Raw genomic sequence first — 24,953 nt, forward strand, 5'->3', positions numbered from 1 at the left:
TTTTGAGTGCTTTGTAGTATCCTAGTTAAGTAGTTTTGAAAGTTAAATTCATTGTAACTAAATTAAAGTGGAACCAAATTTTTTTTCAGTTTGCACAGTTTATTACATAAAACATAGTTTTTTAGTTTAATACATTTTCATATTACAGGCTTAACCGCTGTAAAAAATATAATAGTAAAATAGCAAATTATACAAAATATTAACTCAAATATGCTAAGAAAAAATACACACCACAACCTTTGCCCCAAAAGATATCCACAATTTTTTTATTCCCTGGCACTAAGTGACCAATGCATCTAGTGTTCATATCCGTTCTTTCAATCTAAAATCAAGAAGTTTTTTGTTTTTGTTATGCCTGCAGATATTGATCTGATTTTTGGTAAATTATGGTGTGTAATGATCTCTTACAGATAAAGTTTGTTGTGTTCTTGTTGAATGACTTGGAATTGCGACCCTTTAAAATTGTACTGGTCCAGTCTTTTTTTTATGCCCCACCTAGTGGCATTATGTTTTTCGGTATGTGCGTCCGTTTGTTCGATCATCCGTCCGTTCGTCGTCCGTCTGTCCCGATTCAGGTAAAAGTTTTTGGTCAAGGTAGTTTTTGATGAAGTTGAAATCCAATCAACTTGAAACTTAGTACATATGTTCCCTATCATATAATCTTTCTAATTTTAATTCCAAATTGGAGTTTTGATCCCAATTTCACGGTCCACTGAACATAGAAAATGATAGTGCGAGTGGGGCATCCGTGTACTATGGACACATTCTTGTTTCGGTAATGCCTGCAGAGCTCATATTTAGTACATATATGTTTGAGGTTGTAGGCAGGGGCATCTGTGTATCACAGACACATATAGTCTTCCATTTCTTCAAATACTTTGCATCAATTTTGACAAAGGAGTTATAAAAGTCAACAAGGCTTCGATACTTTTTAAGATGCAACACGGTAATGCATCATCATCATCATCATCATCATCATCATCATAAAACAGGAGAGACTCTGTTCCCCTTTGTTAGTCCCTATCATCAGTAGGTGTCCATTTACAGTGCTTATTTTTTGGTCAAATTTCCTTCAATTATCAAAAGAAAAGAAAAAGGTAACCATTAAACTGAGATATTGGGTCATTTATATTTAGTTGCATTCATGAATCTTGATTTAAAGCAACCAAATAGATGATAGATTTTATTTGTTAATTTTAAACTTTCACCATGTATTTTATCATTTGCAGATGGTACAAAATGTTGAATATGCAAAAATCCATTTGAACTCTGACCTTAAAGTTAGTATGACATCTAAGAAATGCACCAATGCTTGGACCTTTACACTAACTAGCAAGGTAGGTTGATATTTAATATACAAAATCTTTAGTTAAAAAGTGAAGTTTAGTGACTGAAAAGTAAGGATTGGCTTCAAGAAAATTGCCATGGTTTTAAATACATATACTTCATTTTATATCAAGAACAATTTTAAAAAAACATTAGTTTATCCAATAGGCCATGTGAGATATTGCAATCACTTGTCATCCTTTTGTCATCATCTGTGGTATTAAACTTTTTCAAAAACTCTCCCCTGAAACCACATGACCAATTTTACACAAACTTAAGCTGATTGATTCTAAGGGTATCTAGTTAGAATTAACAAGATTTTGTTTACCTGTCAATTAAACAACATGGGTAATAAAGGAACATAACTGTAAAATGCAGTTAATTGGATGATTTTGCAAAATATGTTAATTTTTTTTGTTTTTGTAATGAAGTCTACATGAAATATTTCATACAATATGACGAATAACATTATACCATTGCAGATACCTCTACACAGAGTAACCTTGTTAGATGACACAAACAGAATTTACTTTTACATTGCCAGTGTATCTGTGGGACCAAAGAAAACCCAGAAATATCAAAATATAGAAAATAACTGTCAGGAATGGGTTAGTCCTGATTATAATAAATCTGCAGCGGAACATGTTTATAGAATAAAGGTAAGTTTCCACTTTATATGGATTCTTAGTTCTGAATATGTAACATAGGAATTAGTTTGATGGGACGTGTCAAGTTTACTCAATGATATTATGGTGAATACAATATTCTAGCTTTCATTATTTAGAAGAGTGGTCTTTCTTTGGCCTTATTTTGCAGGATATCCAATTACATTTCATGACATCATGTTGAACTCTGTTTTAAGCACCTGTGTCAAAAATTAAACCATCCCTACCAAGTTCTTGCTTTTGGTCTTAACTGAATCATCTTGACTGTACCATCTATATGTCACAAAAATGTGCCTATACAAAATGTAAACAGTCTACAAAAGAATGGAATGAAACTTGAGGGTTATGTGGTACTGTATGAAGTTGTTCACCTCATATTTTATTTTTGGATCAAATCTCTTAGCATATATACTTTGTTAAGCAAAAAATATAAAGCACACATTTACAGATAGGCTCTCAAACATGTGCATTTCTGTCATTTGTCACTTAGATAGGAGGAAAGGTGGAAACAAGTTTTTGTTTCAGAATAATGCTGTACTTACCTATGGAATAAGTAAATCCCCTAGATTTAGCAATTTAGACAACTCTTCTTTTATTATAGATAAATGACAATAAATATTAAACAGGAAAACTTACTGTTTTTGTCGAGCCTGCAACTTTTGTCGCAGAAAGCTCGACATAGGGATAGTGATCCGGCGGCGGCGGCGTTAGCTAACTTCTTAAAAGCTTTATATTTTAGAAGGTGGAAGGTCTGGATGCTTCATACTTTGTATATGGATGCTTCATGTTACGAAGTTTCCGTTAGTCAATGTCCTTGACCTCATTTTCATGGTTCAGTGACTACTTGAAAAAAAAGTTAAGATTTTTTGTAATGTTAAATTCTCTCTTATTATAAGTAATAGGATAACTATATTTGGTATGTGCGTACCTTGCAAGGTCCTCATGCCCGTCAGACAGTTTTCACTTGACCTCGACCTCATTTCATGGATCAGTGAACAAGGTTAAGTTTTGGTGGTCAAGTCCATAACTCAGATACTATAAGCAATAGGTCTAGTATATTCGGTGTATGGAAGGACTGTAAGGTGTACATGTCCAACTGGCTGGTGTCATCTGACCTTGACCTCATTTTCAAGGTTCAGTGGTTATAGTTAAAGTTTTGTGTTTTGGTCTGTTTTTCTTATACTGTATGCAAAAGGTCTACTATATTTGGTGTATGGAATGATTGTAAGGTGTACATGTCTAGCGGGCAGGTGTCATCTGACCTTGACCTCATTTTCATGGTTCAGTGGTCAAAGTGAAGTTTTTGAGTTTTGGTCTTTTTTTCTAATACTATATGCAATAATTCAACTATATTTGGTGTATGGAAATATTTTATGATCTAATTGTCAGTCACGCAGGTGTCATCTGACCTTGACCTCATTTCCAAGGTTCAGTGGTTATAGTTAAGTTTTTGTGTTTTGGTCTGTTTTTCTTATACTGTATGCAATAGGTCTACTATATTTGGTGTATGGAATAATTGTAAGGTGTACATGTCTAGCGGGCAGGTGTCATCTGACCTTGACCTCATTTTCATGGTTCAGTGGTCAAAGTGAAGTTTTTGAGTTTTGGTCTTTTTTTCTAATACTATATGCAATAGTTCAACGATATTTGGTGTATGGAAATATTTTATGATCTAATTGTCAGTCACGCAGGTTTTATTTGACCTTGACCTCATTTTAAAGGTTCATTGCTCAGTGTTAAGTTTTTGTGTTTTGGTCTGTTTTTCTTAAACTATAAGCAATAGGTCAACTATATTTGTTGTATGGAAGAATTGTTAGCTGTACATGCCTGCCTAGCATGGTTCATCTGACCTTGACCTCATTTTCATGGTTCATTGGTCAATGTTTAGTTTACTTGGTTAATGTTAAGTTTATGTGACAGTTTTAATAAAGCTTTATATTTAGGACTATCAACATAATATCAATGATTAGTAAAGAAGGCGAGACATTTCAGTGTGTGCACTCTTGTCATAAAAAAAATAACCTTTTAGTAATTTGTGAAGTATGGCATGAACGTCAATATTAACTATATAATTATATTTGGCATTTTTTATGCCCCCACCTAGGGGCATTATGTTTTTTCGGTCTGTGCATCTGATCGTTCGTTCGTCCATCCGTCTGTCCCACTTCAGGTTAAAGTTTTTGGTCAAGGTAGTTTTTGATGAAGTTGAATTCCAATCAACTTGAAACTTAGTACACATGTTCCCTATGATATGATCTTTCTAATCTTAATGCCAAATTAGAGTTTTGACCCCAATTTCACGGTCCAATGAACATAGAAAATGATAGTGAGAGTGAGGCATCCGTGTACTATGGACACATTCTTGTTCTGAATATTTCAGGTAATATTCAAAACAGACATATATGGCACATTTCGACAGACGTTAGTGTTTGATTTTGGTATGGAACCATTGTTAAGTAGAGAAATGCAGATAGAATCAGCTCCTATCACTGATACAGAAAAGTTGTCAAAAGATCTTCAAATGACTGACCAAGGCAGATGGACGAATGAAAATATACAACTAACTGAATATGAAAATAAGTAAGATTAAAAAAGTTCTTGTTTTCTTACAAGTCAACTCATGCATGCTGAAATGTAGTGGCAAATAGTTCATGTATTTGGTGGTAGAAATGGTAAATACCTCATGTATTTAGAGGTAGAAATGGTAAATACTTCATGTATTTAGTGGTAGAAATGGTAAAAACTTCATGTATTTAGTGGTAGAAATGGTAAATACTTCATGTATTTAGAGGTAGAAATGGTAAATACTTCATGTATTTAGTGGTAGAAATGGTAAATACTTCATGTATTTAGAGGTAGAAATGGTAAATACTTCATGTATTTAGTGGTAGAAATGGTAAATACTTCATGTATTTAGAGGTAGAAATGGTAAATACTTCATGTATTTAGAGATAGAAATGGTAAATACTTCGTGTATTTAGTGGTAGAAATGGTAAATACTTCGTGTATTTAGAGGTAGAAATGGTAAATACTTCGTGTATTTAGTGGTAGAAATGGTAAATACTTCGTGTATTTAGAGGTAGAAATGGTAAATACTTCATGTATTTAGTGGTAGAAATGGTAAATACTTCATGTATTTAGAGGTAGAAATGGTAAATACTTCGTGTATTTAGAGGTAGAAATGGTAAATACTTCATGTATTTAGTGGTAGAAATGGTAAATACTTCGTGTATTTAGAGGTAGAAATGGTAAATACTTCGTGTATTTAGTGGTAGAAATGGTAAATACTTCGTGTATTTAGTGGTAGAAATGGTAAATACTTCATGTATTTAGAGATAGAAATGGTAAATACTTCATGTATTTAGTGGTAGAAATGGTAAATACTTAATACATTGCTGTATAAACACCTCATCTCTTCAAGTTAGCTTTTGTTAGTTATATTTTATACACGTCATTTTACAAATAGGTTGTCTTTCTTTGTAAGAGTTAGCAGGAGTTGACATTTGATTGATTGGTTGATTATGGTTGTTGAATGCCACGTCAGCACACATAGATTTGAGTTTTTACAACAACTGGATGGATGTGTTTAAACTTTAGCCAAAGAAAAAAATTTATACATTTGACATTGTAAAAAATGATTATTATTACAACTAGAACAGAGAAAAGAGCAACCAATGAAATGCCTACAATGTGCCTGTTTTAGCCTGATAGAATGATAGAACCTTTGTTAGAAGAAAGAATTTTATTGTAGATGCTTAGCATCGAGTATAACATGCACATTCATGTATTATTAACTTACTTATCTCTCTATTATCATGAAACCTGCAGAGAGATAAATATCATGTTTAAATTTTAGAATACTAGTAATGGACATTTTTGAGTTTTATCCTTACTGAATATGATAATACAATTTTGCAAATATTTTTTTTAGGACAAATGATTATTCTTTAGATGAGAAGAAATTGTTGACTAAATACTGTTTACCTGAAAGTGATAAATTTAGAATAGCTGAACACTTGATGCATCCAGCTTCAAAAGAAACTTACCGAATCTGGATGCATGAAATGTTATATTTAGAGGAATGGGCTCAACTGGAAAATATTGCAAGGTAAAATATGTAATTTATTTAAAAAAAAAAAATGTTTGTTAACATTTTTTAAGATTAACCATGTTAACTATCACTTTTGTTATACCTTTAAAACATTTTTTTGTATTAATGTAATGGAATAAAAAATGATGGTCAGTGGTTGTGTTTAGTTATGTCTTAGTTTTTGTCAATAAGAAACTTGGCTGTGATGGCAGATGTTTGATTATCTCACTTGAATTTAATCATAACTTTTCTACGCTCTAATACTCATAATAACCATGAATGAAATTTTTGTAACAATTATCTCTGGAACTATGAATCCTAGCACCCTGAAAATTTGGTATTAACATTCATGTGAGCATACTTTATTGTATGATGACTTTTCACATCCATTGCTCTACATCTTCCTGATGACCAAATAATTATATAGCAGTGGTATAATTAGTGAACTATTGCTAACAGTTCAAATAGTTTTAACTGTTTTGAAAATGAGTTCTGCATCAGCTGTGTGAAGTGACTGTTACAGGGTAACAGTTTTTGGTTTATTTGGCCAGCTATGATAGTTGACCCCTTGTATGCATTTGATTAGCTAGAAATATCATGCCAGTGATCTGTTGACTGCTTGCTTGAATTCATTGGCCTTTACATCAGGATGAAATGTTTCTTTTTTCAATAAAAGAAAAGTATAAAAAAACAGGTATAGATTGTGTTCTTGGATGCCAGCTCTTTTTTCTACCCTCACATCAAACTGTTACCCTCAATGTATGGCTTCAAGTAACTGTTTACTATCGAGTAAAAAAAAAACTACTGGGGATTCATTATTTTTCGTGCGATACCAATTTTCATTGATTTAGTGGGTATATGTACACATGTAGACTTGTATGCGGACTTTGGCAAAACCATGAATTCAAATATCCACGAAAATACTATTTTTCCTCAATCCGCAAAAATTGTTACCAAAGAAAATAAATGAATCCACAGTATAAAGCCTGTTTTCATAGAACCAAATCACAAATCATTAGCTATATATTGTATTCATGGTACTGTTAAGAGGATAAAATTTATAAAGAAAAAATAGATAACAAATTGATATTGATACTCGCGTACTGTAAAATTATTGAAATACTTTTATCAAAATATCTCCTTTAAAATTTAGATATATTTGAATTGTTTAAGTGAATGTATACATGTTTCATATATTTTAGGTACAATGTCCAGACTGAGCTTCAAGTAGTAGATAAATTCATGTTGGTGCCTGGATCACTGATAGGTGGGGCTAAATATGCTCATGAAGGTCAAATGTTTGCACGTGTGCAACTAAAAGAGAATTTGTCTGAAGATTCTGTTGGTGGAAGATTGATAATGAACTCTCAAGTTGCTTGGTTATCTGAAGTTACTAAAACACCAGTTCCAACAGGGGAACTTAGAAAAGTAAGATCATATTGCTATGTGTTTGTGGCTGCTGGTCATTGAAATGATAGATGCCATGGTGAAAGAAAGATTTAAGAAATATTGTTGACACATGTATGAAAGCTATCGGGTTTGAATAAACCTAAACTAAGAATAATAAAAATATATTCCCATACCATGCACTGCTTGCATTTTCTCATTTTCATGTTCATTGAATTGTGGAATTATAATGAACATGTGTACAAAATTTCTAGTTGATTTGACCACAAATTAATGGTAAACTATGTTAAAACAAAACTTTAACCTGATGAGTGAACTGCAAAATCTGGATCAAAACCCTAATGAGGCATGTATTTTTAAAAGTTCACATCATAATAAAGATGTGTACTAAGTTTCAAGTTGATGTGACCACAACTTCAGGGTAAACTACCATAAACAACAACTTAAACCTACTACGATACAAACAAATGGACAGAAGGACTTACAGATGGACATACACTTTATCTTTGTTAACTCAACAATGGGAAGGTCAACTGTTACCAAACGCTGATCTATTTTGTTTAAGTTGGTTAACTCAACAATGGACAGGTAATCTGTTACCAGACACTGATCTATTTTGTTTATCTTGGTTATCTCAACAATTGGAAGGTCAACTGTTACCAGACACTGATCTATTTTGTTTATCTTGGTTAACTCAACAATGGGAAGGTCAACTGTTACCAGACGCTGATCTATTTTGTTTATCTTGGTTAACTCAACAATGGGAAGGTCAACTGTTACCAGACACTGATCTATTTTGTTTAAGTTGGTTAACTCAACAATGGACAGGTAATCTGTTACCAGACACTGGTCTATTTTGTTTATCTTGGTTAACTCAACAATGAGAAGGTCAACTGTTACCAGACACTGATCTATTTGGTTTAAGTTGGTTAACTCAACAATGGAAAGGTCAACTGTTACCAGACACTGATCTATTTGGTTTAAGTTGGTTAACTCAACAATGGGATGGTCAGCTGTTACCAGACACTGATCTATTTTGTTTAAGTTGGTTAACTCAACAATGGACAGGTAATCTGTTACCAGACACTGATCTATTTTGTTTATCTTGGTTATCTCAACAATTGGAAGGTCAACTGTTACCAGACACTGATCTATTTTGTTTAAGTTGTTAATTAGTTTGCAACTAAACATTTTAAGTGAAACATGATTTATTTTGTAATTGTCAAAGCAATATAAGAATTGTTCTAAACTTATACTTATATATAAAAGGACAATTTATCTTTTCCAGGTTTATGAAGTTATTGTTGAAGATAAAGGAAAAGATTTTATATTTTTACGATTATCAAAGAAATGTGTATCTGATTTAGGATTGAGTAACGATGACAATATTGAAGTAGAGGTAAATGTTATTTATTATTAGGGTATTTACTCAATAATTGATGGAAATAGTGTTAAGTAAGAGTACATTCTAACAATTTGTGACTGTTACAATGATATTAAGAATTTGTTAATGTGAATCATTAAAGTTGAGGCCGCTAGATGTTAAACAAGCAACAAACATTCAATCAATCAATCAATCAATCAAAAGTTGACAAGAATAGAAAAAAATAAATGTGACTCAAATAACTGCATGATGACAATCAAGATGCAAGTTTCAAATGAAATGATCTGAACCAGTCACATATTTTGAATGAATAAAACCATATCAATCCTGAAAGATGATACTGTTTTTCAAAAATTATTGCGATTTCAGGAAATACTGCATATAATTATGCTCCAAAGATAACATTGTATAGAATTAGTGTGGGTAATTAAATAACATGACATCATGTTCATACATACAATCAGTCTGTCAAATTATGATAATCAATATAGATGGTTTTAATAATTCCTTTTCTTCATTAGAATCATGATATTTGTAACACCTGCCTACCATCTTTATACTAATTTAGGTTCCAATTTCAGTTAAAAAGGCAATAACACTTAACATCTTTATACTAACTTCAGTTCCAGTTTCAGTTAAAAAGGCTATCAAACCTATCATCTTTATACTAATTTCAGTTCTAGTTTCAGTTAAAAAGGTCATAACACCTACCATCTTTATACTAATTTCAGATCCAGTTTAAGGTAGATAGGTTATTTATAACACCCTTACATCTTTATACTAATTTCAGATCCAGTTTCAGTTAAATAGGCTATCTAAGTGTGAGATGCATGCAGCAATAGATGGTATATCCACCTTAGATTTAGTGTTTCCTCCTCCAGACAAAATACCCACAACGTTCTGGGCAAGTACAGAGTAAGTAAAATATATGTACTTTGTACTATAACAGTATGTAATGAAAAAACACACAAAAATAAAAAATGTATATAGAATCATGAAAATCTTGAAATGGTTTCAGTGTTAAATAATCCAGAAGAATCACAGTTTCATTTTATACAAGAGAATATTTTGATTTCAACAAATATTTGTTATTTACTTTAGGACAACATTTTCAATTTAGTAACTGTATAAGCAATTTTTGTAGTAAGACATTTTGTTATTATTTCCACAGTAAAAATAAATATGAAGAAATACTTTTGAATGACATTACTTTTATATATTTACCTATTGATATTTGATTTAAGATAAATTCTTTTGATTTAGAATTTACAACAGTATGTACCTGTATTTTTCAGAAAAGAGTTCTGTGATTTAGTGAGTTCAAAGTTGAATAGTAAACAGAAAGAGGTGGTGTGTGGGATAACTGCTGGTCGGGATCTCAGCTTACCTCCCTTGTTATTGCTTGGCCCATATGGGACTGGAAAGACTTATACTCTGGCGCAGGCTGCCGTCCAATCCTTAGAAGATGATAATTCTAGAATATTAATTTGTACTCATTCAAATAGGTAAATGTTGGTGATTAAATTTTTCAATTATTTGCTAAAATATTGTGTTTGATAATGAGATGGAAAGAAATGCTTTTAAATTGTTGTTTTACGATCACTTGCTACTCTTATACTTCATTAGCATTATTTATCAATGGATGTTGTATACAGTATTCTTCTAAACTTAACAATCTTTGCTTGTACTGAGGTCATTATCTGCATGCATTTTGAAACTGCTTAAAGGAGTCAATATTCTAACACATGATACAGCATTTTCAAAAAGGAAAATTTGTCAATTGAAAGATACATATCTTCAATATTGTTTACCTATAGTAAATATCCTTTAGTAAATATATGGTGAATATTTTCAGTGCTGCTGATCTATATATTAAGGAGTTCATTCACCCACTTGTTAAAGAAGGAAATTTAAAGGCAGTTCCATTACGTATATATTATCGTCATCGGTGGAAACAGACAGTTCCAGATGTAGTGCTACAGTACTGTCCGCTAGACATGTCAGGGAAATCTAACTTCAGAATGCCTACCAAGGAAGATGTAGAGAAGCACAGAATCATAATAACAACACTAAGTACAGCTAGATATCTGTGTGACCTTAACCTTGCTAGAGGTCAGTCAAAAAATATGGAACAAGAACTTTTAAGTAGTATTCGTTTACGGGAGAGATAAAGATGCATAAAATTTGCATGACAAAAATTTCCTAGTAAAATCACACAGTGAAATGAAAGAAGGTTTATATTTTTACATGTTCAACATAATAAAGTAGGATTCTATAAGTATTCCAAATTGGCTTTTTCAAACGTCAAGATTGTCATCGCAACTGGATCATATAAAAATAAGAAGATGTGGTATTATTGCCAATGACACAACTCTCCACCAGAAACCAAATGACATAGAAGTTCACTATGAAATATACAGTAAAGTACTACTGGGGGGTGTTTAACGACCTTGACTTGGGTTATGCATGATCAATACAGTAAAGTAAACTTTTCTTTAAAGTTTGTTACATCCTTTGTTTACAGATGCATTTTCACACATCATAGTGGATGAAGCTGCCCAAGCATTGGAAGCAGAATGTTTAATTCCACTATCTCTGGCTGGACCTCATACCAAGATTATATTATCAGGAGATCATATGCAGGTATTTACACATTTCTAAACATGTAATTTATGTTCTGAAAAGCTCTAAAATTATGGCCTCAAGATTATTATTTTTTGTATATTATTTTACATTTTCAGTACTGAAATTGTGGTTCCCTGTTGAATAAAGTACAAATAACCAATATAGAACTTCAGCTTGTAATGCTTTTGCCATTTATAAAAAGGAAACTAAGTTTGTTTCAGCTGTCCATTTATTTATAAAGGGACTGAAACAATTGCTTGTCACAATTAACTTGAGCTTTAGGTATATCAGTATATTAGGAAGTGCATTCCTAATATACTGATATACTGACACATTTAGTTTCTCAATAATACAGCAAAATTTCAGAACAAGCTTCAAGCTTCCCTTTATATACACAATTCTATTTATTGACGACTTGAAATGTTAAATTTCAGATGAGTCCAGAGATTTATTCAGACTTTGGTAAACAACAGGGCTTTGACAGATCCCTTTTAGAACGTTTGTATGACTTGTATCCAGATAAATGTCCTTGCAGTATGATGTTATGTGAAAATTACAGATCACACAGGGAAATCATTGATTTTACCTCCGATCTTTTCTATGATCATTTGTTAGTAGCCAGTGGAAACCAGCCACCTCATCCCAAATACCATCCACTCACATTCTTTACTGTACGGGGAGAAGATTTACAACATCAAAATTCTACAGGATTCTACAATGTTTCAGAGGTAGAATTTATATTTATACATCTATAATAAAAATATTTAAATTCAGGATGACAAAGAATGTTAAAGCAAACTAAATCTGTTTGATATAAGATATTGCACTAGCTTATAATTTTGGATTTTAATCAAACAAACAAATATACAAAGTTAAAGGTAAATTGATATGAAAATAAATTCATTTGTGCATTAAATGTTCACATTTTAAGAAGTAAATGACATTTTTCTCATATTGTGTTACTACAAAAAGGAAGATTTCCATTCTTTTCACTCCTTGATAAAAAAAAATCATAGTTCTGATTCATACAAATTATTAGTCCCCTACCGACGAAGTCAAAGGGGACTTTAGGTTTGCACTCCATCTGTCTGTTCGTCTGTCTGTCCTTCTGTCAGTCCGGCAAATCAGCTTTCCACACTTTTTTTCTTCATGCTTGAAGATATTGATTTGATATTTGGTATATCATGACAAGTTACAGATCAAGTTCGAATTTTGTTCCGGTCTGATAATTTAGTCCAGAGTTATGGACCATATCTTATGTTAAAGTGCTATGTTAAACCATATTTCTGTACAAAGGGAGATAACTCATTTTTTAAAAGACATTCATTGTTAAATTATTTGAAGAATTTTTTAGCAGGTTTGTTTGTTATTTAGTATAAACTAATTTTCTGAATGCTATATATATATAAAGAAAAATTTAGGAAGAGAAATCCTTTAATTAGATAATAATCTATTTTTATTAATGTATATATTTCAATACATTATATTGTGTAGATAAATGTTGTTGACATTTTATAGATAAGTTACAAATCTACATTAGTTTGTGACAAATGAAAGAAAAAATATTTGGAACTATTAATTATACTTGATTATAATTTGAAAATAGATATACACTGTATTACATCAAATCTAATTTTAGAGAACTATTAAACATATCTAATGTTTTTTTCACTCATATAATCAGTTTTCCACACTGTTTTTAGTCATGCTTGAAGATATTGACATGATATTTACTTTTTGTTTACACCATGACAAGTTATAGAACAAGTTAGCATTTTGTTCCAGTAAAAAGAATTTTTACCCAGTAGGGGACTATGTATTGCAATGCAATACTCTCAGAATGCTTGTTTTATTACAGATATATGAAGTAATAGACAGAGTGACGGATTTAAAGAATAATTGGCCAGAGGAGTTTGGTGATATTAATGATGGAGGAATTGGAGTTTTATGTCATTATGCTGACCAGGTCAGATTTTTGAAGGAAAATATTGTCTATTCAACTTTGAATTGAACTTGATTTCAGCAACTATGAGAAGTTGTCTTTTCCTTGTCTCTTCTTTAGAATTTCACATAAATGAAATAAAAATATCTGTCACTGGAGTCTACATATATTTGTTTCTCATCCTCTGGTTAATTTGAATAGAACAGCTTATTTTCTAGATAATAATAAAAATGTTTACAGTTTATAACTAGATAAGTCAGCTAAACTTTTCAAGCGGCAAAACACTATCTTACATAAAGTTTATCTGCACAACCAATATTGTACATGAAAGAACTTTTTGCTCTGATAAATAGTTAGACAAAATTATCTGTTCTTTACAAACATTTTATTGAAGAACCAGCCAATGTTCTAGTTGCATGACTTAATGACTTTATAATTAATTTGTACATTTTTTATGAACATGTGATACCTCTGTTTTGGCTATGCAGAATGTAAATGTAAATATAAGAATTCTTTATGAAAGGGTCAACCATTCATGTCATATTAGATTGTTTCTAATCAAACAATATTGTAAGGCCACCCTTAAAGAATTTTTTGTTTGATGTTGCCTACCCATGCCTTGGAGGGGTGGGTAGGTAGGTAGGGTTTTTTTTTGTTTTTTGGCCAGCAACATAAATTACATGGTTTAGACAAGAAAACGACATTAGGACAGGAACGATTTGTGCCATAAATTTTTTTGGGTAGGCTGCTTTTTAGGAGGGTAGGTAGGCAACATCAAACAATTCAAATTTTAATTTTGGCCTAATAAATTGAATTTTGTATCTGTAATAAAACACTATTGAAGAATTTTTGTATTGTTATTAACAGACAACCTTGGAGTTTACTTAAACATAAATTATGATCTTTTCACCTTCAAGAAAAAATATACAAAGGATACAAATAATTTCATTATCAGAGTTGATACAGAGCATAATAATTGATTGATCAATAAGGAAGCTGGGTTATTACATTCTTAGAAATTATGTTATAAATGTTGAAAATGTATTGTTGATTTTCTATTATTCGTGTATTTATCTTGTATGTGTATAGAATACGTTCAGAATTGTTCTGTATTTATCTTGTAGGTGTATAGAATACGTTCAGAATTGAGAAAAAGAAAATTATATAATGTCAGTGTAGAAAGAATTTATAACGTGCAAGGTAACAATTTATTGTTATTTTAGAAATTTTCTTCTATTTTTCTTCAATTGTTGAATATATTGTATGACAAATATGCCTATATAAAGTTTTAAAGCAGATTATTTTAATCTTAATTATTATAGCAAACAATAACATTTTAGTTCAAAATGTTTTTTTTACAAATTGATATTTTAAAGTTTATGCCAGTACTTAACCATTGAAATATAAAAAATTGAATGAAAAATGTCGGCAATTCTGAAATTCTACTGAAGAATTTTGACTCTTGAAGACTTGGAAAATTTGCAAAACTGACATGGATGATGAATGAATAATTATGGTATTTTTACAATAAAAAGATTATAAAATTCTTAAATTTTAAGTTAAATATTTGAATGAGGAAAAATTAGAGATGGATTTATATTTATATTAACAACAGCAGAAGACAAAGAGGACTATGTTTTATTTTAACAGGTAAACAGTTTCGAGTTGTAATATTGAGTACTGTACGGACTCGACATACATGTGAGACACAGCAGGAGGACTATATGGACTATGGTTTCTTGTCAAATGTTAAATTACTGAATACCGCCCTGACCAGAGCTCAGTCATTAGTAATTGTAGTTGGAGATCCTCTGTCTCTTTGTCTAGTCGGAAAATGCAGGTTTGTTTTGAAAGATGTTGCAAAAGATCTAATGTAGAGATGATATTATTACAATGACTGATTTAATATGTAAAAAAAAAAAAAATATGACATGTTTCTAGATATTTGTATAAAAGCAAGCTATATGAATCAAGGCATTCATTAAGGTGCCATAATCTCCCAATATATTATGACAAAATAAAATAAATACAAAGAATCTTGCAATGTGAAAATTTTATGTCATTTTTTTTTTAAATAAAAGTTCCATTGCTTTGATTGTTTACACCATTTCTAATAAGAGTACAAATTCACAACTAAATTCTTCATCTTAAAAAAGTTAAATATGTCAGTATTTGTTTAGGAAGTTTATTCCAGAAACATTTTTAGCACAGAAATTCATTATGATAAAATTTTGTAACTGGAAACAAACTTTTATGGCATACCTGATGTAAAAACAGCCATGTAAATTTAAAACAAAACTTGTAATTATGTCCTGTCTAAATTTGTTTTCCTAAAAAAAAAATAACATTATTTATCAGAAATTGAGAAAAAAAAATATTACTGAAATTCAAAGTTCACAGTATATCAGTTTTTATCAAAAATCCAAACATTGTTTTCTGTGATTTTGTATTTCATATAGTACATGTGATTAGGTTTTCCTACAATAGATAATACTGAAATTTCTTACCATTTTCTGCTTTCCTATAGGAAAGTATGGGAGTGTTATTTAGAAGAATGCAAAGAAAATGGCAGCTTTTATGGAATGCCATGGGATGCCTTTAAAGCTCAAATTGAAGCAGCAGAGAGAAGAAAGACCTATGTGTTGAACCCTCTAGCTCCAGAATTTGTACCTAACAGATTATATCATCCACAGCATGGAGAAAATACTAACATACCCCACCAGTTTGCAGCACAGGTTAACCAACAACCATGGTATTTAATGGGACAGAGAATGATGTACCCAGGCATGCACCTACCAACTCAGGTAAGTCAATAAAAAAAATCATATTATATGGCAGGCATGCACTTACCGACTCAGCTAAGTCAATAAAAAATCATATAATATGACAGGCATGCACCTACCAACTCGGGTAAGTCAGTAAAAAATCATATTATATGGCAGGCATGCACCTACCAACTCAGGTCAGTAAATAAAAAATCATATTTTATGGCAGGCATGCACCTACCAACTCAGGTCAGTCAATAAAAAAATCATATTATATGGCAGGCATGCACCTACCAACTCAGGTCAGAAAATAAAAAATCATATTATATGGCAGGCATGCACTTACCAACTCAGGTCAGTCAATAAAAAATCATATAATATGAAAGGCATGTGCTTACCAACTCAGGTCAAACAATTAAAAATATCATATGAAAAGACAGCTCAGTTGATACAGATATTACATAATAAGACATCTCAGTCAATAAAAATATTACATGATAAGACAGCTCAGTTGAAAAAGATATTACATAAGACAGCTTAGTCGATAAAAATATTACATAATAAGACATCTCAGTTGATAAAGATATTTATCAATTATGGACTTTTGACGAGGTCAATACATTATATATGGACCTGTTCAGATTATATTGACCCAGGACGAAGTACGAACAACTTCATAGCTTGTTGCTTTAGCTTTCTTGTATTAGCGTCTGCATTTAACATATAATTCTTGATATCTCCTTCTGATAAACTTGCAAATTTTCTTTTCGAATCGTCTGCTGCGGCGCTTCCTCCATGTATGTTATGTGTGACGTCATGAATCTAAATTTAGCAAGATTTTTTATATTGACCGTCAATATACATATAAATAGAAACATAGCGTCAATATACATGAAAATAGAAACAAGGCTTCGAATACATAAAATAACCTTTGAAACATGTGATCATAATATCCAATGAAAACAAGAGAATGCTACACCATATGTAATATTACATAATAAGACAGCTCAGTTGATAAAGATATTACATAAGACAGCTCAGTTGATAAAAATAATGCATAATAAGACAGCTCATTCAATAAAAACACTTATAACATACCATCACAGGTTAGTCAATAAAAATATTCCATAATTAGATAGGTAAGTGAATGAAAAAACTAAAATATATCAATACAGATCAGTGAAAAAACGTTATCAAACCAACTTAAGCCAATCAATGATTATATGTGCAAAGTTTATTAACTAAATTGAAAAGTTGTTAGTGAGGCTATGCCCTTTAATGATTTACGTAAAGGTGTTAGTGAGGCTATGCCCTTTAATGATTTACGTAAAGTTGTTAGTGAGGCTATGTCCTTTAATGATTTACGTAAAGTTGTTAGTGAGGTTATGTCCTTCAATGATTTACGTAAAGTTGTTAGTGAGGTTATGTCCTTCAATGATTTATGTAAAGTTGTTAGTGAGGCTATGCCCTTCAATGATTTACGTAAAGTTGTTAGTGAGGTTATGTCCTTCAATGATTTATGTAAAGTTGTTAGTGAGGCTATGCCCTTCAATGATTTACGTAAAGTTGTTAGTGAGGTTGTGTCCTTTAATGATTTATGTAAAGTTGTTAGTGAGGTTGTGTCCTTCAATGATTTATGTAAAGTTGTTAGTGAGGTTATGTCCTTTAATGATTTATGTAAAGTTGTTAGTGAGGTTGTGTCCTTCAATGATTTATGTAAAGTTGTTAGTGAGGTTGTGTCCTTCAATGATTTATGTAAAGTTGTTAGTGAGGTTGTGTCCTTCAATGATTTATGTAAAGTTGTTAGTGAGGTTATGTCCTTTAATGATTTATGTAAAGTTGTTAGTGAGGCTATGTCCTTCAATGATTTATGTAAAGTTGTTAGTGAGGTTGTGTCCTTCAATGATTTATGTAAAGTTGTTAGTGAGGTTGTGTCCTTCAATGATTTATGTAAAGTTGTTAGTGAGGTTGTGTCCTTCAATGATTTATGTAAAGTTGTTAGTGAGGTTATGTCCTTCAGTGATTTATGTAAAGTTGTTAGTGAGGCTATTTCCTTCAATGATTTATGTAACGTTGCATAATATGCAGATAAATCTTTAAGAAAGAAGATAAATTTTGTGTGAGAACAAAAAGCGGAAATGACAATTCCAAAGAACAAATAAGCATGTGATTACATAAAAAAATATTGTTGATTCTCAAGACTTTTTATTTTAAACTTTTAACTGGTACATGTGTTAATTATGATGTGAACTTTATACAATTTATGCAAAATTACAGTTTTGGCCCTGATTTCATAGTACATTGAACTTGGAAATTTGATAGTGTGAGTGGGGCAAGGTGTCTTATGAACACATATTCTTGTTGGTATCTCACTGCATTTATTTAAAGCTACTTTTCATTTTTATTTGCAGCCACTTCAGCCATATATGCCTTTACAGTATCACCCAGGATACTACCAGCCTTTAATGTACAGACCATATTTACACCAATATGTCGGTGGAGGTAGAATGCCTCAAGGTAAACTTCATCCAAGAGGAGTCAATCCTAGGCTTACAGTCCCAGTCCGGGCAGCAAAGATAGCTGATAAAGATAAGAGTGGGAGAGAGTCACCAGTAGGTGGCAAAAAGTCGGGTCGACCTAGAACCATGATGTATGTGCCAAGAGGTCCTCTTCCTTATTATCCTGCTGTACATCCACATTATAATCCATATAACCCTGGGTTACCTTATTACATGGTTCAAGAAGATCATCGAATGGCTGCCATGCTTCGTCATCCTTACTCCATCTATCCTCAGCATCCGTATCATCCTGCTGGCAATTTTATTCCGTTTCAAAACTCTCCTCCATCTCATGGCAGTGATGATGGAAGCAGACATTCGGATGATGGTCGTGACTCAAGGTCATTATCACCAGCAGCACAAGGACAAAATGTAACACCAGGCACATCTCCCAGCTCAACTATAGCAGGCCAGCCCATTCATTTTCTGCCAAATGTCAAACATGTGCCAGTTCATTTGTTTGGTCAGAGATCAAGAACTCCCACAGGAAATTCAAGATCTAGCACCCCAAGAGAAACTGATTCTCCATTAGATATTTCATCTGAAGTAAAAGGGGAGGCTCAAGGTGAAATGGACTACATGGCAATGTCTCTAGATACACATGAAAGAAGGTCTTCAGCTCAAAGTCCATTGGGGCGAGTCATTGCATCAGCTCAGCGCAGACAAGAGGCTTCATCTACTGTAACAACATCTTATGAGAGCAGAACAGAAACTCATACACCAACACGATATTCTGAGGAGAGAACACTGGCACAACATAAATCTGCACTGAAAATATCAACAGGATTCAGTAGACAGTTCAGTGAGGATATGAAAACACCAACAGAAATAAAGAACTTAGTTCAAATGATAGATGACGAATCGGCAGCAGACGAACGTTCATTGAAGTCAACAAATCCTATTCCAATACCAAAGTCTGCAAGAACCAATGAAAACTCCACAGGTTCAGCACCAAGTCGATTATTTCTCAAGATACCAACACAAAGAGAAATAGCGGAATCTACTGAATCACTTTCAACAAGTTCTTCAGAAAGTAGTGATGGAAGACCAACTTATGCAAGAGTAGTACGCAAACGTTTACCCTCAGGAAGTGCTGATATAGATAATATAGAGCCTCAGACACCACACACACCGGCTGGTTTTACAACTCCTGGAGCTGAAGTGGATACAGATCCTCTGGGGATACTTAGGAATCTTACCATCAACTCATCTTCTGAAAATCAGAGAACATATAAGTACTTCTCCTAGAGAATGTGTCATCAGTTTAAACGTTCATTATTATTTACATTGTTGTTGGTTGAGTTTTGTTATGAACTTGTTTTTGTTTGATTTTTATGTAGGAAATCTAATTATTTTAACTTCCAAGATTTCTATGGTTGGCAGCAGTCTTAATAGTAATATGCTGACTTTTAGAAATGTGTTAAAATATTGATGATGGAAATTAATGTAAATCTTTATATTGACAAATATATTGTTAAAAATGTGTAATTGTACATGTTATAATGCCTTTGATAATAAGCTTAATGGGGTTAGACCAGGGTTAAAGGGAGATAACTTTTTAATCATTATTACATTTGTAAAATATGGTTTTAGTGATTTTAAAGCATTTATGTGACACAGTTTCAAAATAATCTGTGTTATCTAGAAGCTTAGAATATATATATAAAAATGATTTTTACACAAACGTTCTAGTGATTTTTCAAGTTGTTTCCTTAGGCTAGGTCTAGCTCCTGAAACGATGTAAAGAATAATTATTTTTGTAGCAGAGGTAGTTAAATATTTTTCCTTAAACATATTGTAGACATGTTGTATTAGTGGTAGCTAGATTAACATTTAATTCTGTATATTCATAGTGTATATTTACTGGCTTGATTTAATTATAAGGGTCCAAAAATAGACAAGTTAGTTTTGGGGCTACTTTGTCAATCATAGATATTTGCTTGTTAAATTTTTAAAAAACAATTTGTAAAATAAAATGCCCAAATCACTTTGAAATCTGTTTTTGGATTCTCCATTTATTAAGATAGAAACTATATACAGTAGTAAATTGCACTTGCATTATGTTGGGTTCAGATTTAAATATATTTATATGCTGCACACAGTTTTGTTTTATTAATATGTATCAAAGTTTTTCAGTATACATATGAATATTATATATATGAATACATGTGTGTGATTTTATTCAGTCATTATTTACTAAAGAAAAATATGCTTTTTGGAAAAAGAATATTTGTTGATTTAAACAGGAATAGTGTGCTTTCTGATAAATATCAATATTTGTAAGGTAACACTTTCCATGGTGTTAATTTTTAATGACTGATGACACTAGGTGAAATGGTATGAGAACTGAAACCATGGACATTGGTGCCAAGGAATTGTGTTTCTATAAGATTAATTTTTTTTTGAAAATATGCTACAATATCTTTGTTTGTGCATAAAAGTAATATGAATATATATTTTTGCATACAGAATTATTTTTAAATACTAATTATTTGAAATATAGATGTGAGTTTAAGTAAAATGTATATGATATGGAATGATATATCTGCTTAAAGCATTATAGCAATCATATAAATTATTTGATGACTCCATTAGTGCTTATAAAATTAACGTTTTACAGATAAACCTGTTCTTTTTGTCAAGATACCTCAGCTTTATCGACAATCTTTAAAACTATTATGGTATCTTTTTTTTTTTTGTTACACCTTCTATTATTGTCCATTTTAATGATGCAAACAAGTGCTAAACAGTATCTCTTTATTAAAGTCTTAAATAAATGTAATAAAGGACAGTAAGAATATTTAAGAAGTACTCTTTGTTATTTCTAATGTTTTAAGTAAAATAATAGTGTCTTTCTAATCTAAAAGGAATAGCCCTAAATAAGCAGATTTGAAAACCTAGATAAATTAACTTATAGCTTCGGGATGCACAGTAAAGTACTAGTATAATCATATCTTAAATACCAGAAAAATAACCCAATAATAAACGCTCTGGACCATAGTCTCACCAGAACATATATATGCTATTAATATAGCCATGCAATTTATACAAAATATTGGAACAATTAAAGGATAGGGTATTATGTGTACAGATTTACATGTAGTTCGTTATATGGACTGAAAGTTCAAGTAATTAATACTTAACACCATGTTCTTTTAGATAAACAGTTTATATACATGGGTCCTGCAATAGTTAACTAATAATCTGCCATTGCGACATATTCCGTATGCCTTGCATTTCAATTTTCCCAGTTGAAGACAATGTACATCAATATATATATATATATATATATAAATTGGAACTGATACTGTTATCAGTAGAAAAGAAATATGTGTATACATGTATCTTCTTTTCCAAGTTCTGATGAATTTGTTAAGTAAATGTTTATGTTATGAACTACTGTAAATTCAGAAATTATTGCGAGGTTTTTATTAATGCGAATAATGCGAGTGGATGAAGGTTGCAATAATAAGATCTCGCATTCTGATATCTGATACTTATATCTGTATGCAGATTTTCCTGAAATCGCAATAATTAATCTCGCATTTTAGTCCATTCTTAAAAAATCGCAATAATAAATGCACGCAATAATTTCTGAATTTACAGTATTGAAGATTATTATATTTTTGTTGAAGTTAAAAAGTCCTCATGATACAGATAATGGGCATTGGAAAAGAATATTTATAATTATTAATCAAGATGGCATAATTGTTTCTAGTAACTGTTTTCCCCAAATTATTGATTTTAGAAAATAGACTTTGACTACTTCAGAAGTAATTCTAGATGGCAGGACTATTCAATAGCCCTGTGAATAAAATGTATGGGTGATGGTTGTCTAAAAATCAACCTTAACATACAGTATGGAAAAAATCAACAAGAATACTAAAGGGTAAACATAAAAGTACTTTCAAATTCACCATACATCTATATCTGAAAGTAAAAAGTAATTATAAATGTGCATTTTCAAGTGTACAAATTCCTATCTAGCTACTTTTTAATCTTCAGAGTCACAGTTAGATTTTATCTTTATTCGGTCTAATTTTCTTCATTTATTTAACTCTGTAATACAGTGTTATTAACTTACACTACCTCAAAGTAATGTAATTATGTTTTACACTGAAAACAACTATCACAATTTGGGAATAAAATTATCACATAACAAACCAATTGATTTTCATTATTAGATCAAAAAGTGTTATTTTCAATTCCTAAAGAAACATTCAATAAAACATGAAGTCAAGTCAGAAATCTTGAATTGTTATTAGGATTTTACCTACTACTATATTATGCCTGTATACAGTTGCTTTTGTTCATTGTTATTTAAATATCTCGGTTTTAATATCTTGGGTGTAAGCTTTAGGCGGATGCAGTATACTAAATGTGATTGCTCAAGTAGATAAGACACTACAATGTTAAGAAAAAAGTAGCTCTGCATCCTCAGTCAATTTTTAAATATCTATGAATTTTTAATCGAGCCTTTCATTTCATTTCAATGTAAAATATGTGAAGTGGTGGAAAATTTTCTGGTTTATGAAGGATGAATTGGAAGGACCGTTGCAGCCTTATATCATGGCATGTAGAAAAAAGTTAATTGTGATCTAACATCTAAGATTTCAAGCTACCAGCAAAGTTTATTATGAGCAAGTGTCTGATAATATTATAGTGTAATATTAACAATGGAATGACCCTAGCAAAAATGCTAAACATAGGATGCATGCAAAAGCTTCATTTTAAGTGGATCTTTAACGGATGATCCTAAACATCAATCATGAAAATTTGCAATACTATCTAAAATAATTAGTGCTAAATTAATAGTTTCAGTTGGGTTCAATAACATCTAAGAACATAATAAGTTATTCATCAGTGTTTGTGTTTGAGCTTTCACAATTTAGTATATGTAAGTGTGTAGAAATTATGCTGGAGTAAAATTATTTTATAACATTAACTTCGTACCCCCAATCAAATATAAAATATAGCTATATTTAAAAATACTGGTATTTACATGTGTAATTAATGTATGTATAGATGGATGTAATTTTACCGTAGTTCTTGCTTGTTATATTGTTGTACTAATGTTAAAAGCTTATTTTGAGTGTTGCCTATTTATTTTACCATGAAATAATGGTAAAGGTGTTATTTTTTCCTTTTTGTACATTTGATATTGTGATACAAAAAGTTGCATGCAATTTATTACTTCAGAATTCTGGTGTGGCGGCCATTTTCCTTCTGCTACTGCTAATTGTATATCATGTTTTATTACAATGGACCTTTAGTAATTGTTACTTTTTGTCTGCACAATTCATAAAATATTGACGTTCTTGGATCTTCATGTGAAATAATGCAGATTCAAAGATCAAGGAATGTTTTATATCACTCTTAGTTTGTTTGTGATTGTAACACATTTACTAACCCAAAACATTGTCATTTATGATTCATTGGTCATTGAGGTTATAAATCTAAAGGCCTAGTTGTACATTAAATACTGGAAACATGCTTTAAAATTTGATTTCCATTAGAGACTAAATATGTTTACAAATTAAAGCTGCATAAAAAATTAACAGCTTGCAGTGTTAAAGTGCCTTTGAGATGATATTTCAGTGACTGAATTTTCATTGTTCATTCATAATTTGGTTAATATATAAACCTGAAGTGTCCATAACATGAAATATAGTTAGCAGTGGTGGTAGAGAAAATGTCCTGACTGTTACACTAAAGTTTTAGACTTCAAGCTATATATAGTATTTATATTCCTTGCTTTGTATTCACTAGTGATTAAATGTAGTTAGCACAGAAACATTTGTCTTTATTTTCCATTTTATAGTTGACAGTTGATGAGATTAAACTAATTTTTGTGAGTACTCAACCTGACCTCAATTATCTCTACTATTTGAATTACAAAAAGTACAGAAGAGCATAAAATACAGAGGCGGATCCAGGATTTTAGGTTAGGGGCGCAAACTTAAATTTTGGCCGATCGGAGCGAGGCGAAAATTTTTTTGAGGTAAAATTATCAAAATATTCTTTATTAAGCTGAGAACAACCCATGCTTTGCAAATTTTTGGGGGGGGGGGCATTTGCCTGCCACGCCCCCGACTGAATCCGCCCCTGAAATTAAAGTCCGTTTAAGAAAAAAATTTCATTTTGTAATAAGGTATTACAGATGAGAAAAACACAGGTAAAACCACATCATA

General features: G+C 31.3%; 1 protein-coding gene and 1 long non-coding RNA gene across 4 annotated transcripts in view; both read left to right on the plus strand.

Annotated features, from left to right (window-relative positions):
* LOC127708642 (probable helicase with zinc finger domain) overlaps positions 1–24,556 on the plus strand; it is a 46,949-nt gene extending 22,393 nt beyond the window's left edge. Inside the window, exons 8-23 of the mRNA XM_052213683.1 lie at positions 1,230–1,337; positions 1,809–1,985; positions 4,372–4,571; positions 5,923–6,099; positions 7,284–7,509; positions 8,777–8,887; positions 9,663–9,787; positions 10,168–10,377; positions 10,728–10,984; positions 11,397–11,515; positions 11,932–12,225; positions 13,356–13,463; positions 14,564–14,639; positions 15,090–15,279; positions 15,967–16,243; positions 18,616–24,556. Of these exons, the coding sequence (XP_052069643.1) occupies positions 1,230–1,337; positions 1,809–1,985; positions 4,372–4,571; positions 5,923–6,099; positions 7,284–7,509; positions 8,777–8,887; positions 9,663–9,787; positions 10,168–10,377; positions 10,728–10,984; positions 11,397–11,515; positions 11,932–12,225; positions 13,356–13,463; positions 14,564–14,639; positions 15,090–15,279; positions 15,967–16,243; positions 18,616–20,010 (4,050 nt within the window). The 3' untranslated portion in view covers positions 20,011–24,556. The remainder of the gene's footprint in view (positions 1–1,229; positions 1,338–1,808; positions 1,986–4,371; positions 4,572–5,922; positions 6,100–7,283; positions 7,510–8,776; positions 8,888–9,662; positions 9,788–10,167; positions 10,378–10,727; positions 10,985–11,396; positions 11,516–11,931; positions 12,226–13,355; positions 13,464–14,563; positions 14,640–15,089; positions 15,280–15,966; positions 16,244–18,615) is intronic.
* On the plus strand, positions 4,581–5,292 carry LOC127708761 (uncharacterized). Of its 3 annotated transcripts, none has more exons than XR_007985367.1 (4): positions 4,581–4,718; positions 4,783–4,910; positions 5,071–5,134; positions 5,167–5,292. It is a non-coding gene; the product is annotated as an uncharacterized LOC127708761 (long non-coding RNA). The 3 variants fall into 3 exon arrangements; XR_007985369.1 differs by having other exon boundaries at positions 4,783–4,878; XR_007985368.1 differs by lacking the exon at positions 4,581–4,718 and having other exon boundaries at positions 4,741–4,878.
* Positions 24,557–24,953: the final 397 nt, after the last annotated feature.

The sequence above is a fragment of the Mytilus californianus genome, unplaced genomic scaffold (genome assembly GCF_021869535.1).
Source record: "Mytilus californianus isolate M0D057914Y unplaced genomic scaffold, xbMytCali1.0.p SCAF_7, whole genome shotgun sequence".
NCBI classification, from domain to species: Eukaryota; Metazoa; Mollusca; class Bivalvia; order Mytilida; family Mytilidae; genus Mytilus; species Mytilus californianus.